The sequence below is a fragment of the Euleptes europaea genome, chromosome 2, assembly GCF_029931775.1.
Source record: "Euleptes europaea isolate rEulEur1 chromosome 2, rEulEur1.hap1, whole genome shotgun sequence".
Lineage (NCBI taxonomy): Eukaryota > Metazoa > Chordata > Lepidosauria > Squamata > Sphaerodactylidae > Euleptes > Euleptes europaea.
The window spans coordinates 27,130,721-27,149,483 of record NC_079313.1 but is presented as its reverse complement, the minus strand read 5'-3'; the positions used below and the strand labels follow the sequence as shown (position 1 = coordinate 27,149,483).

The window sequence follows — 18,763 nt, the reverse complement described above, 5'->3', positions numbered from 1 at the left end:
GCAACCCTGGTCTTCCTTGGTGGTCTCCCATCCAAATACTAACCAGGGCTGACCCTGCTTAGCTTCTGAGATCTGACGACATCAGGCTAGCCAGGGCCATCCAGGTCAGGAGGCCACCATGCTAGTTAACCACAAAAGCAGTAAAATGGGGCCATGTATTAACATGGCCTACACAGGGAATCCTGCCTACTCAGGGAACTCCATAGGCATGCAGAAAAAACTTCAAATGAAAAGCCCAGCCTGATCAGGACTGAATATGCCCCAGGAGCACGGATGTTTAGTGCGCATGACAGACAAAGGGGGAAAGGGAGAAGATTCGGGAGCTGGCTTAAATCCTGGAGAGGGAACCTGCTTGGAAATCCCACCCTCAGTTTCCCTCTCCTATGATTCCTCGCAGACCTCCCAGCTTGTCAACTACTAAGGCAAGGCAGCCATACTTTAAAATATCAGAGCAGAATATTTCAGAAACTTCTTTTGCACAGGGGCCAAGGATGTCACATTAAAATCCTAAATTTCACGTAGAATTATGAGCACTATTTGGCGTTTATACTTCAGAGGGATTTCAGAATTTGAGATGCTTACTACTTTTAAGTAGTAAGTAAGTACTTGCCCAGAGTAGGCAAAAGCTTGTAGGTCAGGAGCAAATGGATCAGAAACCGATCTAGGAATTGTGCAATTCAAAGCCTTGCTGCCTAAATACCTGAAACCCCCCCCCCCCCCATAAGCTCTGAGCCTTCAGGAGATATTTTTCTGGTCCCTTTAAGAGTCCTCCACCGCTACAGACAGGAATTTTACAAACCCCATCTGGTAACAGCCAGGGCAGCAATGCAGCTTCTATGCTCCTGGGACTCACCTGTGTATAGAAGCCACTAGCTGCCTCTAGGAACAGAGAGAGATTTGCCTGGACTTCGCTCCGATTTGGATTTGCTCGGTTTTTTGCTTGACCCTGTAGAGTTGTGATCTGGTTTTTAAAGGCATGATTCCACCTGGGGAAAGAGAAGTTTCATTCTTTTATGTGACACAATAATGACTCACTGAATGACACTAGCCCCTGAAAGAACAGGGAGGTGAGAGTACTGTTTTGATGACAGTTATAAAGCCCCACAAAGATATTATGACAATCTGAAGCACACCCTTAAAATGCACACATACCAAGGATAATAAAACCAAAGAGTGTTGTGTTCCCTTCTCTCCTACAAAACTGGTGAAAATATTTACTAGAGACAGGGACACCCAACATATCAGCTTTAAGGCTTTCTAATGTCTGGCACAAATTTTTCCCTTTGAAGTAAAAAGCAGTGTTTTGTTACTACTGCTTTCTTACATTTCTTAACGTTCCAAATACCAGACTCTGTGGTATGATGGGTCTCGTTAATCTGCATCAAACATGTCAGAGCAGCCACTGAAGGAATCTGTTCTACTAAGAATAAAAATAAGAGAGTTCCTTACATATGTTTGATGCTACTTTTGGTGGCCATCAATTGGCAGTCCCTGGACTAAATCCCCCCCCCCCCATTTAATAAATGAAATGAACCAGGGACATGGATAGCAACAGGATTTAACAGTAATTTTGGTGGCAGGTGAAAGCTTTTTGAATTCACTGTCTCTTATGTACTTGTAAAATGACCTCTCCAGCAAAACTAGTTGCTGACCAGCACTTTGAGAAATGAAGCTCAAAATAGGCCAACTCAACAATAGCAGGCTAAATTATGAGTGGCTGGATTCTAAGGACTAGAAGAAGATGCAAACTAGGATGCACAAGAGAGCACAAAAATCTGCCCCAGTCTCCAAAGGTTTAGTTCACTCGTCACTGACATCTGCAAATGCAGCCCTTAACTTTTCTGCAAGTAACATTCTTAGACAGCAAAGTACAATGTCCTGAACCACTGGTACTGAGTGTCCTGGAGCCAAATGATCCCAACAGGAGGGATGTGTCTGAAATATAGAGGCCCATCCTCTTTGTCTTCATCATTACCAATCCATTCAACGTAATGATCAACATCTTCCTGAAATCATTAATTAAAAAATCCTGCTTTACAAACAGTATTCAGTAGCAGAGAATTAGTCAACCAGCACTGCCTTGTATTATATAACCATGCACACTTGAAGCTGCTTTATACCGAGTCAGACCATTGGTCTACCAAGGTCACTATTGCCTGTTTTGACTGACAACAGCTCCCTGGAGTCTCAGGTAGAGGTCTGTGTCATAATCTATTGACTGGTTTTAACCCTGGAGATCTTGGGGGGCATTACACCGGGCACCCAAATGCCAAGCAGATGCCAAAGCCCTAGCCAGAATGTCCTAAATGTCATTTTTTTCATCCATAACCTTATTTACTGGCATGATAGCAAAAACATCAAAAAATGTCATTTTAGTCCTAAAGCAGCACTAAAAAAAACTAAAGATGGTTTAACGCTCAAAACTCAGGCACTTCCCTAAGATTATGAGGTCTGCCTGCAAGACTTAGATCTTGGCTATCTAGCTTCTCAGATCCTGATTAGCTCACAAGGCACCTCAGCCTTTCCAAAAAGGTCTCTCACTTTGAGTTGGCATGCGTGGGTCCTGGATATCTTACCAACAGCCTTCAGGAAAGATCAATGAAGAACAATAATAAGACAAGCTATCAGCCCTAAATGTGATGTCACAGTACTGTTTGAAAAAGAACTGACAAATCTGGTACGTCTCCCTGTCAAGATACTAGGCTTCTTCATAGTCTCTTGTTCAAATTAAAACATTGGTTCAGGCATAAGGCCTACAGAACATGGAAAATTTCTGTTCTCTGAGGACCAAGGCCAAGCTGACAGTGACTGAGAGGGAGGATGGGAGGCATTCACAGGTGCAGAGTGTCTCATCTGCCCTAATGGTTCCAAGGCCTCCTACATTCCATCTTGTTAATGCAAGGATTTGTTAATTGGGCTTGATGAAGCAGCAGAATATCAGTAACACCAATGGTCAGTTGGGTTACATCACTGGGCCTACATCAGATTGGCTAGCCTAAATCACACCAGGGCAAGCTGCAAGGCATAAAGGAAAGATTCTTCATTCTAGCTTTGCCTGGACTACAACTGGCCATGGGAGTTTTGACTGGGATGGGCCACGACGGCTGGGCAACTGTTGATTTTGGACTTTGAAACTATTTTGGACTTCGCCTTGCTAAGTAACCTCTGTATGAGAGAACCAATTTTTGGAAGTATCTAGGTTAGCCAAAAGGGAGATTTCAACCAAGAAATCAGAAGGAGATTGAGACAGGGAAGGAGCTAGAAAAGACTCTTAAGTGTAAGGATGACTCACAGGCAACAAAGATCAAGTTAATCCATGACATAATATTCCCTGTTACTATGTATGGATGTCAAAGTTGGACAATGAAGAAAGCTGACAAGAAGAAAGTAGATTCCTTTGAAACGTGGTGTTGGAGAAGAGTGTTATGGATACTATGGATTGCCAAAAAGACAAATAAGTGGGATCTAGATCAAATCAAGCCTGAACTGTCTCTAGAAGCTAAAATGACTAAACGGAGGCTATCGTTCTTTGGTCACATTATGAGAAGACAAAAGCCACTGGAAAAGACAATAATGCTAGGAAAAGTTGAAGGCAGCAGAAAAAGGGGAAGACCCAATTTGAGATGAAGTGACTCTACAAAGGAGACCACAGCCCTCAGTTTGTAAGTCTTGTTAATGATAGGACGTTTTGGAGGATACTGATTCATAGAGTCGCCATGAGTCCGAAGCAACCTGATGGCACTTAACCCACACAATAGGTCAGCTATCTAGTTTTGTTATTTTGTTCTCACTGTTCTTTGCTCTTTGTTGTATATGTCTGCACATCTTTTTAATAAATTTCTTTAATTATACTTTGGGGTGTTCTTGATTTCAGGAGGCTTCAATCTGAATCCAGTACTCTGGCCCAAGTTGGCTACAGCTATTAAAGTAACTTGTTTTTGGGACTCACCTTGTGAGTGTGCAACCTTACAGAGCTGGTTTTATTTTTAGACCCAGGAGGGGTTACAGGCTTGGTCCCTTGGTCTCTGGTTGTCAGGGTAGTCAAAGGAGCTGGTGGAAGTGATACCCCAAGGTGTGTGGACTCACACTTCAACCTTTTATTTGTCTGCCCCTGCCAAGCCAGCCACCCTCCTGGAGAGGGCTACCTGACTTGGAGGTTTAGCCCACCTGGCAATACCATGGAGGTGGTAGGTTTGTGACAACACCCACGGATAAAGAATTGCCACTTTCATAAGGAACCCCAGCGAGAATCTCACTGGAAATTCTGTATTTAACAATGTAGCTGGAGAGGCGATCTCCTTTCCATCCTTCACCTCCCACTCAATAAAGAAGTTTCATCACTAAAATTTCTGTTATTTACACAGTTTTGTTTTGGAAATGTCTTGGGCATGTGGTAGATTCACTGACAGCTATTTAAAATACAAAGATGAGGACGAGTACACCAGTGAAAGTTTGTATCACATATTTTTAGCCAAACCAAGGTAGAGGAATTTTTTCAGTATTCCTGGGAAGAAAAGCCACACTAAAGCCTTTTATGAAGGGATGTTTCCCTGTGGTCACCCCACCGACTGCTTCAGGGCTTCCTTTTGATTATGCATGCCTTTCCCACCTGTCAGAGGTCGCCTCACTCTCCCCGCACGCTTTGCCTGCATTTTCCAGATTCTGGCTAAAACAGTATCTGGAAAACGAGGGGAAAGCGAGGTGACCTCTGATGGGCAGAAAAGGCATGCATAATCAAAAGGAAGCCTGGAAGCAGTTGGCAGGCGTGACCACAGGGAATCATCCCTGCATAAAAGGCCTAAGATTAGTTAGACTTTTTAAAGTGCCTGTGTGGAAAGGCAACTAATATATTGCTCACCGGTTTAGGGCAGAAACAGTACAATTCAGGCTCCTTTGCATGAAATGGACATGTTTGAACAAAAATACTTACAGATCTTGTTCTACTTTTTTGTCCAATGCATACTCCAAATCTGTAACAAGCATTTTCTGGTATAAGTCCTGCAAAGCCTGTCTGGAAGTCCAGACTTCAGCTGGACCCAACTTCGAATCTGAGGAACATTAACAGTAAGGATTTATTATGGCATCAGTACAACTGAATTTTCCCTGCTCCCTTAATTAAGAAAGGATTTGCCATGATACAAACACACACTTCATTACTTCAGTGAAAGTAACCTACTGCCCTATAAAGTGAGATTTTTGCTTTGAGCCTTTCCAGTTGAAGGAGGCACAGGTATAGAACCAGAGTGATATACTAGTTTGAGTCCTGGGCTGAGATGTTGGATTCCCCGGTTCAAGTCCCCACTCTGCCATGAAGTTCACTGGATGACCTTGTTTATTTAGCACATTTTTATCTTGCTCTTCCTCCAAGCTGGCTCAGGATGGTGTACAGTGTTCTCTCCACTTCCATTTTATCTTCTAAACAACCCTGTGACGTCACTACCACTGACTCTAACCAACCTCACAGGGCTGATGGGATGATGAAATGAAAAAGAGAACAACGTACACCATCCTTAGCCAGCTTGAAGGTTGGGTAAAAATGTGTTAAAAACTAAAAAGTCAATCCACTGATTCGCTTACTCTGCAGAAAAGGTATTATCCTAGCTCGGAGGTTTCTTGGATATAGGTTTTATGAAGCTAGTGCTTTCCAGCATTTGTTTTTAGGTTCAGAAGTGGGGGCAGATTCTGAGTTTGGAATGGTAGTTCAACTGAAAGCAGAAGGCACATGTTAATTAAGTCCTACTTTTCCACTGACAAGTTCATGAATTGCAATATCATTAATCAAGAAGCAGGCTACCTAAGTTTTTGACAGCTTTGCAGTAAAATATAAAGCTCATTACCTGTCATGTCAGCCTTCAGGACTTCTGCCTGCCTGTAAGAGGAATGCACAATAAAAAAGTGTTACAACAAAGGTCTGATGAAAGCAAACAAGTGAGGCCACATTCAGACCTCAAGTGTCCAATTCTTTACCAATCAGCGCAGCTTCTCTGGAATTTCAGAAAGCGTGCTACTAGCATCTCAGATAGAAAATGCTAGTTTATTATATAAAATACTAAGCAAGAGTAGGGGGCCTACTCTGACGTTCTTACATATGACTGTCAGATTTACCAGCTGAGATTAGGTAATAAGCAATTTTCTAGAAAAGCACGCTAACCCACATTGTAACGTTTCTATACCAGCAGACCAGACTTCTTTAGCCTTTACTTTCATTCTTGCAAGCATCCCTGAAGACTACTTGCTCAGTTTTCAACTATGCAGCCTTGCCACTATTTATATAATCAACATGATTTTAATGAAATTCAGATCCAAATATTAAAAGCTCTTTTAATTCTATTACGAGGTCTTGCATCAGCATTAGGAAGTACTTGTGTTTTGCCAATGTATGTGGAAAAGGCAGGTTCCAAAGGTTACTTCCCAGACAGTGATTGAAGGGATTGTCCTATAAAGGTGATAACACAGATTCTATAGGTTGTGGATGCATTCTTCGCACTTAGTGCTCACCATCCCACCTCCCCTATACCTGATGAGATTAATTGCAATGCCAATCCTGCAGACTTTTCTTCTCCAAAAGATCCTTTGATGGGGAGTTTAATACGGGTCTCATAAACTCAAATGCCACTTCCTCACACTTACCAGTAATATAAGACACTAGTCCTGAAAGTATCCCCTTCTTTTAAACCTCTCTCACATCTGGCTGTTCACCTGTTCTTTGATTTTGAAATTAAGTGTATGAATCCTAGCTTCAGTATCTTTTTGGGTCGTCACTGACACATCGTGGTATCTTTATACCTTTTTTGGCCCCATGTACCATGTTTTCAAAAGCATTCCATTCAGCTGTCTTCAGGAGTCCAGTTTACAGGGAATAGGAGATGCAAACTAGCAGCAAAATCAAGTATGGCTCCTTCAGCGCTTGACTGAACAAAGAAGGTTTTATCTCATTGCCCATGCATTTTTAATCCAGACGAATAATGCAACACAGATAAAACAAAAATATTAGTACCCTGGTCAGTTCTTCTCTATGACTTACTGGAGCATATCTGGCAATGGTACAGCCTACACAGAAATAAAAGTTATACTTCAAAACAAGGTCACCTACTATCTGTGCTGGAGCAGTCACGGTTCTGCCTAAGGATTCTGCAGTGTCGAGCAGACTGTTTTCTGGTTCTATCAAATGTAACAGAAGCAATTTAGTCAATGAGTGGGTAAGTAGTGTGAATGTGGACCTTCTCTGCAATTATGTCAGATTAATTTGTACAAGTGCTGAAAACACTGTCTGCTGTGAACAGAGCCCCACAAAGACAGCTGCTACTGCGGGGCCCATAAATCTCTCTGGTGACCCTCTGCCCATCCAGACACGATGCAAGGTATCCCTTCCCCCAAGTTCTCTGCACACTACACAAGATTTTGAAGGGGAAAACTTTTCACTTTGCTCCTGGGCTTAGAGAAACTGAAGCAGTCAGAATCTCACTGCTCACCTTTTTCCGGTGTGCAACGCTCACTTTTGAGGCTCTCTAAACCTGAAAACAGAAAGCCAGTTAAGCACCTGTAAGACTGGTGTAACATGCTCCCTGTCGGCATCTCCAGATAACAAATAGGCTGCCATATTCTGGGATGCTACAGCTGGTCCAATCATCTTCAAGGGCAGCCCCAGAGCGTGTTACAATAGTCACACTGAGCAGTTAACAGGACATGCATTGTAAGGTGTAAAAATCGCTGCCATCCAGAACACAGTGTACCAGCTGAAGCTGGTGAAATGCATTCTGTAACAATAGGTACTTTTAAAAAACATTAAATACTGATATTCCACCTTACCTCCTCAGATTCAAGGTGGCTAACAAAGCAACAAAATTCGCATGGATGCAAAAACAGCATAGCAATCCATCCACGTGATAAAAACAATGCATGGGATAAAAGCACATAGGATAAAACTCAGCCAAGACCTGGTACCTGAGCATTCTAGAGAAAAGCCAAATCCAGGAGCACTCCCAGACTGAGAAAACCCTGTCTTTCAAGAGATGGGTGTGATCTCCACCCAAGAAAAATAAATTCACCAGTTTCTGGGTTCCTCTGCCTCCATGTACAAAAGCAGTTCATTCATCTGGTTTGAGTTTATTTGTCCTCATCTAATTCATTAATGACACAGGGAAGTACTCAATGACCTAACTACTAGTTCTGGATTAGAAGGAGAAATAGAGCTTCAAGCCATCTGCTGGAGACAGATCACTCCAAATTTCTGGGCAACTTCTCCCGGAGTTTCCCGTAAACAATATGGAAAGAAGAAGTGTCATAGCTGCTGAATGGTTTTCTCCCTGCCCATCTCCACCCCTGCAACAGAGGTCATCAATGAAAGGGGGGAAGCCTTCTCAGTCCCTGAAAACCTGACTAGAAGCCAGATTGAAATGGATGCAGGAAATTCATTTCATCCAGGAAAGCCCAGAGCTGCGAGCCCCTGTCCATACCAACACAGTGGCTAGAAAGGGAAGGTTACCAAACACTCTCTAGTGAGTCATATTTTAAGGGGGGAGGGAAGAGAAAAGGTTTTAGAAATAAAAATAAAGATCTTATATTAAGAGCCTTTCAACAGTGTTGGCATTTCTTCCTCCCTGAAGCTTCCAGACCTATCTTCCAGACCTAGGCTACCACCAGACCACGATGAACAAGTAAGATAGGACACAGCCTTGGTAGTTCCAAGTCATCCAGTAAAATCCAATCACAGAAACATACATTAGAAAAAGAAACACTGAGGGGAAAAACAAACTCTGTATGAAGAAGATGTGCAGCCTGTTCCTTAATGCAGCCCATATTTTAATTTATGTTATTAGTTTACAGACATAAATGACTTCTTGGTAAGTAGTGGAAGAATCCCCAATATAGGCTTGACTATGTTTGAAATGAATGCATGGGTAATGTGAACATCACCAGAGCGCTTCAATGCATCCCCATTGGTCACAAGCTTCAGCCAATTATAGCATCCACAAAACCAAAATTGATTACATGATAACACAATTAACTTTGCGTGAAACTGCAAAGACAGCTGGTTTTCTTGTCTACTCTGATGAAAATAAAACTCTCACTGCTAACATGATAGGCTGCTTCATAAAACTTTGATCCAGCACCAGGTGACTTCACACGCAAGCATTGGGAACAAATCAATGCCAACCTATGGTTAGGAATCTCTTCATGACCAGGATATCTTTGGAACTGCTTTGAGTGGGAAGTATTTTTAGAACCGACATTAAACATTAGACAGACAGAAGTGGAGACACTGGGCTGGATCCCACTATCCATGAATACAGAGATCAGGATTATTTCCCACGTTTTCTTAAACCCAGCAGTCCCTTCTGACAGTGAGAAAGTTTAATCTTGGGACCCATGCAGTTTTGGGGGTTGCAGAGGAAAGGCAGAAAGGGACAAAATTCCCCTCTTCCATCTCATGGCTGCATTAATAGAAGAGGCAGGAAGGGCAATTTCATCTCCCTACCTATACGGCTATTACACCCACATGAGCCTGCAACCCTGGGAACCAACTTTCTCAGGGTGGGAAGATGCTGTTCCGCCCAGCTTAAGATGGTCTTGGCCTCTGCGTGGAGGGAGGAAGAACGAGACCCTCCTTGCTTGTTTATGTGAGCTTCTGCTGAGACCTTGTCCGTCCTCAGCGACACGTGGTGGTTCTCAATTCTCAGTTGGAACTTCAAAAGAGCCAATCGGATTGCTCGCAACTCCAGTAAATTTATGTGCAGATGTTTTTCCTTCTGAGTCCACCAGTCCTGTGTCATATGCTGGTGTAGCATCGCTCCCCAGCCCTCTAAGCTGGCGTCAGTGAAGATCTGGGTCGTGGAATCCTACAGGTACGTCTGGCCCCTGGCTAGGTTGGAAGGCCTGGTCCACCACCCTAGGCTGTCCTTCACCGGGCTTGATAAGGTGAGGTGAGGGTTCCTCTTTTGAATGATCTGTAGTTGGTATGGTTTCAGGAACCACTGTAGATCCCTCATGTGAAGGTGGGCCCAAGGTACGATTCCTATACAAGCCACCATCAGCCCCTGCAGTCTGACCAGAGAGGACAAGCCGGAGGACTTGGAGAGGATGGCAGTCTTTGCTAGCCTGACGATGGTGGAGACCTTTTCCGGTGGAAGAAAGATTTAATTCCAGGATGTGCCGATGAACACTCCTAAATGATGGATCAGTTGGGATGGAGTGAGGGTGCTCTTGTTCACCAGGAAACCGTGATGCTCCAAAAGTCAAAGAACGGACCCTGTGTGCTAGCTGGACAGGAGTTCCGAAGAAGCACTCACCAGAATGTTGTCTAAATAAGGAAAGACGTGGATGCCTTCGTCCCTCAGGTGAGCCACCAGTCACCAGGACCTTTGTGAAGACCCTTGGAACCGATGAAAGACTGAACAGAAGCGCCCGAAACTGGAAATGCTGATGGTTGTAAGCAAAGCGCAGGAAACTGCGGTGCACCAGGTGGATCGGGATGTGCAAGTATGCTTCCGTTAGATCTACAGACGTCAGATATGACTGCGGTCGAAGGGCTTCGATAATGGACCTGAGAGTCTCCATCCTGAAGTGCTTGAGCCGGATGAATTTGTTTATGTGCCTCAAGTTCAAGATGGCGTGCCAATCCCCGTTTCTTTTGGGTACCGTAAAGAAAAAGAAGTACACTTTTGTGCACTGCTCTGATAATGGTGCTGGCTCTATCGCCCTGATTTGGAGAAGGTGATCTATAGCAGCCTGGGTTCGGGCCAGTTTCTCTGGCTTTGTGGAGGTGAGGGAAAGGATGAAGTGATCTGGTGGGTTCTCCGAAGTTCCAGCAAGTATCCCTCGCATACTATTTTCTGAACCCAAACATCTGGATGGAGTCCCAGATGCTGACAATTAGCTGGAGTCTTCCCCCCACCAGACTGGACCGACAGCGATTGTTTTCCGGACTTCTCACTTAAACTGTTAGATGTGTTGAAGGCCTGATGTGGTTGGAAGCTCCTATGGAATCTGGAACCTTTCTGGAAGGAGCCCCTTCCAGAATTCCAACTGCCCCTTCTGCCATTTGATCTAGCTCGTGCCAGGGTGTGAAAAGTTCGAAAGGGATGAAAGGAAGAAGAGTGAGCCCTTACCTTCTTTCCTTATGTACTTCGGCATGGGCCTTTTCTTATCTTTGGTCTCAATGAGGATGTTGTCAAGTCTTGAGCCAAACAGCTGCCCTCCTTCGAATGGATATCCCAGCAGGATGGACTTGGACCTGAAGTCAGCTGACCAGGATCTCAGCCAAAGTGCCCTTCTGAAGACAGAGGAAGCAGCCAGTGCCCTGGCCGACAATGTCATGAAGTCTAGGGTAGCATCGGCCATGAAATTCACCACTTTTAGCAACCAGTTGAGACCATCCAGTACTCTCTTGTTCTCCTGTGGAACGAGGTCAATTAATTTCCTGGCCCACATGATGGAAGCTTGAGCGAACAAGGCGGCTGTAGCCAAAGCCTGGATAGACAGGGCCGAAGCCTTGTGTGCTCTCTTGCTGGCGTAGTCAGCCTTTCTATCTAAAGGGTCCTTAATATTACCTGCCCCATCCTCAGACAAAAGGGCAGTTGACTGCAAGGCAGCTAAGGGGGCATCAACCAATGGAACTTGCAACAGGCGCATAGCCCGAGGCTCCAGGCTGTACAACATCCTAACTGCAGCGGGGAACTGTCTGTTAGAGATTGGCTTTTCCCATTCAGCTTTAATGAGATCTTCAAAATACTCAGGGAAAGGAACAGACCGGGAATGACTCTTTAGCCTAGCAAAAAACTCCTTGTTACCCCTGAATTTAGCTTTACTCTTCGCTGTCTCTGTGTCCTCATCCTCATGCAGGTCCAAGGCTGCCATGACCTTGGTAAGCAGAGACTGGTAGTCATCCCCTGAGAAAAGTTGAGGCTGCTGGTCCTGGCTCTGAATATCCTCCCCTCCAATCTCTTCGACTGAAGAAAATTCCCCTTCTTCCTTCTCACTCTCGTCAGAAGAGGGGGAAAGGGATATGGCTCTGCTGCTGGATGGTAACGGAGCCTTTTTAGCTGCCTTGGTCAGCCAGGCATGGCTAGCTTCCCTGGAAAACTCCCCATGTCTCATGCTCGGGTGGTCAGATATTATAGTAGCTGGGGATTAAGCCTTGGAATTTGGGAAGCCCCTGCAGGAAAGGTCACTGAACTGGGCAAACTGTTCTCTCAGTGCTTGTTGCATGAGATCTAACATGCTCCTCTCGCCTCCCCCCCCCCCCCACAGGAAAGGGAAAAGAAGAAGAAGAGGCTCCAACATTACTGTGGGTCGTTCCTGTAGCATGATCTCCATGGGAGCCGGCATTACAGGAATCCTCCTTGCCCTCGTAACCCCTAGGGGCCAAACGGGGAGTTGCATGGCCATTTTGTCTTCACGCGCCTTTTTCACGTGTGAAAAAGAATGTTCACTGGGGTAAGAGCAAGAAGGGGAGGGAAAATGGGAAAATGGGAGCACTTCAGCCAGCTGAACAAGATCCTGCTGTGCAGAGGAAGGCACTGGCAAACCACCTCTGTTAGTCTCTTGCCTTGAAAACCCCATAAGGGGTCGCTATAAGTTGGCTGCGACTTGACGGCACTTTACACACATATACTAGAATAAATCCTGCAGACATTCATCATGAACTGAGTGTCTGTGGAGATAGCTACAGGCTGATCACAACAGTCAGTCACCCACATAGTTTGGAAAATCCCAGCTGCCACTTCTCCCCTGCAAACCAACAATGGCTTGTTTCCCTGCAATCTCTGCGTCACTCACATTCCCCCAAGAAATACATCGGCCATACCAGGTGAAGTGCAGAGAGCCAGTGTAGTGCAGTAGTTAAGAGCAGTGGTTTGGAGTGGTGGACTCTGATCTGGAGAACCGGGTTTGATTCCCCACTCCTCCACATGAGCAGCAGACACTAATCTGGTGAACTGTGTTGGTTTCCCCACTCCTACACATGAAGCCTGCTGGGTGACCTTGGGCTAGTCACAATTCCCTCCGAACTCTCTCAGTCCCACCTACCTCCCAAGGTGCTTGTTGTGGGGAGGGAAAGGGATTGTGATTGTAGGCCAGTTTGATTCTTCATTAACTGGTGGAGAAAGTTGGCATATAAAAAAAACAACTTTTCTTCCTTTTAAACACATGCAGATCACACTCATTGCACTGTTTTGCGGCAGGGAAAAATTAGCCTATGTCCACAGGCCCGAGTGCAGACTGGCCCTGACAGCTAAATGGATGAACACATGCAGATCACCACGTGTCAGTGGCTGACTGCTAACGATTTACAAGGCGGGCAAGCCTAGTGAACAATGCCAGAATAGGCAAGCAGCCTCTACAACTGGCAAACACGCATCTAAACACACAAAGTGTTCGATATAATTACTCATTGAAAGTATGCATTTCATTTTTTCTTTTCCAGCAAGGAACGAACTCAAACAATATGACTCCCAAAGAATACCAGCACCAACGAAAATGAAAGGAGCCAGTAAAAGTGCAAGAGAGCTCTCACAACCTTCATTGACTAGACTGAAGGGGAAGCAGGTGAAGCACAAAATGGCACTCAGCCTTCTTCTGAAGCAGTGTATGCAAGGCAACAGTCAAGCTTTAAGAAGGGAGAACATGAGGAATAAAAAGCAGATGGAACTTTACAGAAGAAACGCATTACATTACCATCGTCAGTGCTTTGTAAGAGCATCCAGAGAAAGTGTCATTTTTTTTTTTGGGTAACTTAACCAATTTAATGCAATTTTTCCCCACCTCTGTCGAACAGGTTTATGCTTCAAATATAAAAGCAAGCCAAAAAGGGACACAGCAACAAAGAATATATTTAAAAGAGACCAGCTGATAAAATGTGGCAATAAAAGGAAAAGGACAAAATGAATATGCTTCTGCCTAATCTACAGTCACGACACCCTTAAAAAAAAAAATCTATATTCTGGAGTGAGTGTTACGAGGATTGTAATAATCCTCTTACTCGGAAACATGCTGCAAAGCCACCATTTGAGGACCACTGGGACAGCAACAGGACACGACCACCGTCTGCAGCAGTTCGCCATTAGTACGGCCTTCTCATACCAAATGCTTGGGGACAGCTAACATTAGCATGAAACTTTCATTTAACAGCCCGCCTCACCACTCTTCGGCTACAGGTCTTGAACTCATCAGGAAGCAACAGAGGTGGCAGAAACCTTCCCTGTCAGTCATGCAGCAGTCAAGCCAGGGAAGCTACCAAATGTCCCCCATATCTTTAATCCCTCAGAAGGAGTCCCTTAAAGCATGTACTGGCATGGAAAGCTCGGAGGAGCAATTGCTGAGACACAGCTGTGGAAGGAGGTCTTCTTTTTCTCAAAGAGTGCTCCTTGTGAAGCTTTCTGTTTGATAAGCAACTTTCCAGAATGGTGGACACCAAATGCAGACTGAATACAACCTTCCAAAGGAAAAGTTGCATTTATCTGCGGCAGCCAACAAAAAAACAAACCAGGGCATTTTGTGGCACCATAAAAACGATCAGATTTATTGTACTTCACAAGAGGTTATGCCACAATAAATCTATTAGCCTTTAAGGTGTCACAAGAATCTTCCTTGTCTCTACATGTAAGCTATAAGCAGAAGATTTTATATTGGACTCATTGCATGGTATGAAGGCAATTTAAGAATCCAGTTTCTGGTACCCAGTTACTAGATATTATAGAAGAGAAAAGACCTGCCATGCCTGAATGCTAGCATCAAGAAAAAGTAGCATGCTGCAGAGATCAGGACACAATAGGGCAGACCCTGCCAGTGCTTTCATCTTCCAGTTTCCTTTGGCAGTAGAGATGGTAGAACCAATGTTTACGAATAAAAGCTCCAAAGAAACTGAGGACAAGAGATGCCAAGAATGGGGGGAGGGCAGCAATCCCAGACAGCAGACTGAAAAGAAGTAGAATCACCCATCAGTTGTTTTCAAACCGTGATTTAAGGAACCCAGAGATTCTTGGAAGCTTATCAGGATTCTTCAACGAGAAGCTCAGAAATGATTCCCAAGCTTCCCCCTTAAAAGACAGTTTGCTGACTGCTATCTAAAACACTCTTGGTGCACTCACTTCACACAGGGTAATGATGAAGCTCAACCAGTACCTGAAGTGACTGAAAGCTCAAAACATGTCCCAGACAATGCGCAGGGGTTTCTTGGTAGATAGATTGTGGGCACCCCGCCCTTCCATCCCGGTGAGAGGCCTCTCCATTGTCTCACCCCGCGGTCTCACTGGTGATTCTGGTCACTTTTTTGTCTGGTAAAAATAGCATGCTTCTTCTGGTATCGATCAACACGCCCAAGGGGTCAGACGTTGTGCCGGCATAAGATGACTCTTTTCTGTGTTGATTAAGTAACTATGCTGTTCTAAGGTTTGCATGACCACCTCTGTGTGAGTCTTGGCCAGAAGGAGAGATGGTGCATACACCAGGATGTCACTGAGGTAGAGATGCAGTTGGATTCCCTCCCTGCTCAACTTGGCCACCAAAGTTACCAGAACCTTGGTGAACACCTGGGTGCTGATGACAGTCTGAATGGAAGCTCTTGAAACTGGGAGTGATGAGACAGGTATACAAAATGAAGAAACCTTTGAAGTGTCTCGTGAATTCGTAAATGTAGGTAGTCTTCCATCAGATCTACTGAAGTCATAAATGCTTGCAAACATAAAGCTTCTACTATGAAGCGAACTGTTTCCATCCGGAAGTGCCTCGGACATGCAAATCTGTTGACATATTTAAGTCCAATATCACCCACCTGTCTCCATTTTTCTTTGGAACAGTAAAAAAGATGGAGTAGACGCTGGAGGACCATTCTTCTATAGGGATCAGTTCTATGGCCCTTATCTGCAGATGATGGATCGCTGCCATGGTCCTTAGGTGTTTTTCTGGTCTGAATGGTCTTGGAGACCGTACAAAGTGATCTGGGGGAATCTTGTAGAACTCTATTTAGTAACTGTAAGACACAACTTGTTGGACCCACTGATCTACTTTTGACTGGATCCATTAAGGACGAAGTATTGAAGTTGTCCCCCTACATGTTTGGAGAATTTGTCAGACAGGTCCGACCTGTTGAAACTGGGAAGATTTGTTGTATCTACCACCTCTGTGAATGGAGCCCCTTCCACTGTTCCAGGAACCTCTCCTCTGGTCCATTCTTGGTGTGGACAAGATGTGGTAGGATCGAAAAGGAGGGGAATGATGAAGTAGAAACCCTACCTTCCTTCCTGACATACCTAGGGCAAAAAAATGGGGCAAAAAATCCCAACTTTACATATACACTGATGGGATCTGTGCTGGCAGCGACAGACCAAGAAAGGGATCTTGGGGTGGTAGTGGATAGCTCAATGAAGATGTCATCCCAGTGTGCGGCTGCTGTAAAAAAGGCCAATTCCATGCTGGCCATAATTAGATGAGGAATAGAGAATACAACTGCTGATATCATACTGCCCTTGTACAAATCTATGGTGAGACCACACTTGGAATACTGTGGACAGTTCTGGTCACCACACCTAAAAAAGGATATTATAGAGCTTGAGAAGGTGCAGAAAAGAGCAACCAAAATTATTAAGGGACTAGAGCAACTGTCCTATGGGGAGCGGTTAAGGCGCTTAGGGCTGTTTAGCTTGGAAAGAAGGCAGGCAGAGGGGAGACATGATAGAGGTCTATAAAATTATGAATGGTTTGGAGAGAGTGGACAGGGAGAAGTTTTTCTCCCTCTCCCATAATACTAGAACACGGGGTCATCTGCTAAAGCTGGAGGGTGAGAGATTCAAAACAGATAAAAGGAAATATTTTTTCACACAACGCATAGTTAAATTGTGGAACTCCCTGCCCCAGGATGTGGTGATGGCTGCCAGCTTGGAGGGCTTTAAGAGGGGAGTGCTGCTGCACTCGTCTTGTTTGTGGCTTCCTAGAGGCACCTGGTTGGCCACTGTGTGAACAGACTGCTGGACTTGATGGGCCTTGGTATGATCCAGTAGGGCCTTTCTTATTTTCTTATGTTATGTTCTAGGCATGGCTTTCTTTTTGTCCTGCGTTTCGACTAAATTTTTATCTAATTTATCACCAAAGAGGAGCCCCCCTTGAAGGGGGTAGGCCATGAGCACTGATTTAGAATGGTAGTTGGCTGGCCACAATCTAAATCAGAGTAATCTCCTGATGGCTGTAAAAGTGGCCATTGCTCTAGAGGAGACCAAAGAATCTACAGTGGCATCAGCCAAAAAAATTAACCACTTTAAGAACTTCTAAAATATTAGTATTTTTCAGAGTCCCATTTATAGCTTTTTAAAAAATGCATCATAAACTGGTCGTTGGTTAGTCCCCTCTCTTTATCACAATCCTCTCTTTAGTCTCCTCTATTCACCACAATCCATTTTATAGGTCAAACTTGTCAAGAGAAATGAACAATTTGATACAGAGGCTGTGCTCAAAGTCAATGCCAGGAGGACTTGCCGCAGTAGCAGAATTGTTAGAGAGCAACATTAAAAGTATATCCACCCCCAACATAATTTGCTCGTTTCTACCCCCCCCCCAACTGAAGTCATGAAAGACAAATACAGAACACATATTGAAAGCAAGAGGCAATCTGGGTGACAACCCACAGATTAAGCTGCCCACCATATCTGGTGGCTTTTAGGTACCTCTTCCTAGCCTAGTAAGACAAATACTTGGTAAACAGGCACCTGCTCACACACATTGTCCAGTCACTTTGTGGTAAAGAGCTCCTAAATAAAGAATATGAGGGGAGAAAAACCAAAACGGCTTTGATTTAAAGGGTATACTAATTTCAGCTGAAGACAGCTGGAATATGACTGCATCAAGCCTTGGAAATATCAGGAACACATCCTGGATTTTTCAAGAGACCAATCTAATTGATCACTGTAAACTCCCACTGGGCCTTCTTAAAGACAGTCCTACCTAAGTCTCAGCTACATGCATTAGTTATTACAATGTCCTGATGGCCTGACTGAAATTCACCTCGGCCTCTACTTAGCTCAGCTTTGTTGCCTGCAATCACAACAAATGTTGTGATTCACCTTTCACAATAGCATTAATAAGCATTTGTCCTACATTTATACCAGTCACTAAAACTGGCTAACTACCACTGGAACTGCACCTATCAGAGTAGGATCCAGTGGCAATTACTTCTTAGTTCAGCTTTATTGCTTTTGCTGGCAGACATTGAGATAGGGAGGGATTTACTTGTCCTAAGAAGAAAATATTAACACTTTTTTGGGGGGAGGGTGAACACTAGTACAGCTTAACAAAAAGAACTACTGCTACAGATAGCACCTAATATGCAACTATGGCCGTTCATGCATGGGTTGGATCTCCCTGCTTGGACCTGGGTTCATCGCACATTAAAGTAACCCGGGTTGGGGGAAACTGTATGCATTGGTTGGAATGATCAGGGACGAAACTGTGTACCGTATATACTCGGGTATAAGCCGACCCGAGTATAAGCCGACCCCCAAATTTGAGGCCAGAAAAGGGAATTTCTTATTGACCTGCGTATAAGCCGAGGGTCAATAAGAAATTCCCTTTACCGGCAATGCTGCCCCAGGTCGCCCTCCCGCCGGCCTACCAGGCCCTCCCGACCCACCCCGACCTCAGTGCCATCCAAGGGGGGAGGGGGAAGAGCCCCTGAACCCCCTACTTACCAGGAGACGCGGCGAATCGGTGGCAGCAGCACGGCCTTCCTGGGCCGGCAGGAGGCCCCTGCCGGCCGCTGCCGGCCAGAGGAAGGCGC

At 44.7% G+C, this 18,763-nt stretch overlaps 1 protein-coding gene across 2 annotated transcripts in view; it reads right to left on the bottom strand.

Moving 5' to 3' along the window:
* SMG7 (SMG7 nonsense mediated mRNA decay factor) overlaps window positions 1-18,763 on the bottom strand; it is an 81,861-nt gene that overhangs the window by 54,295 nt on the left and 8,803 nt on the right. For both annotated transcript variants that reach the window (XM_056844037.1, XM_056844039.1), the window contains exons 2-4: window positions 5,838-5,869; window positions 4,931-5,048; window positions 854-986 (exon numbers count right to left, since the gene is read on the bottom strand). In XM_056844037.1, the coding sequence (XP_056700015.1) occupies window positions 854-986; window positions 4,931-5,048; window positions 5,838-5,869 (283 nt within the window). The remainder of the gene's footprint in view (window positions 1-853; window positions 987-4,930; window positions 5,049-5,837; window positions 5,870-18,763) is intronic.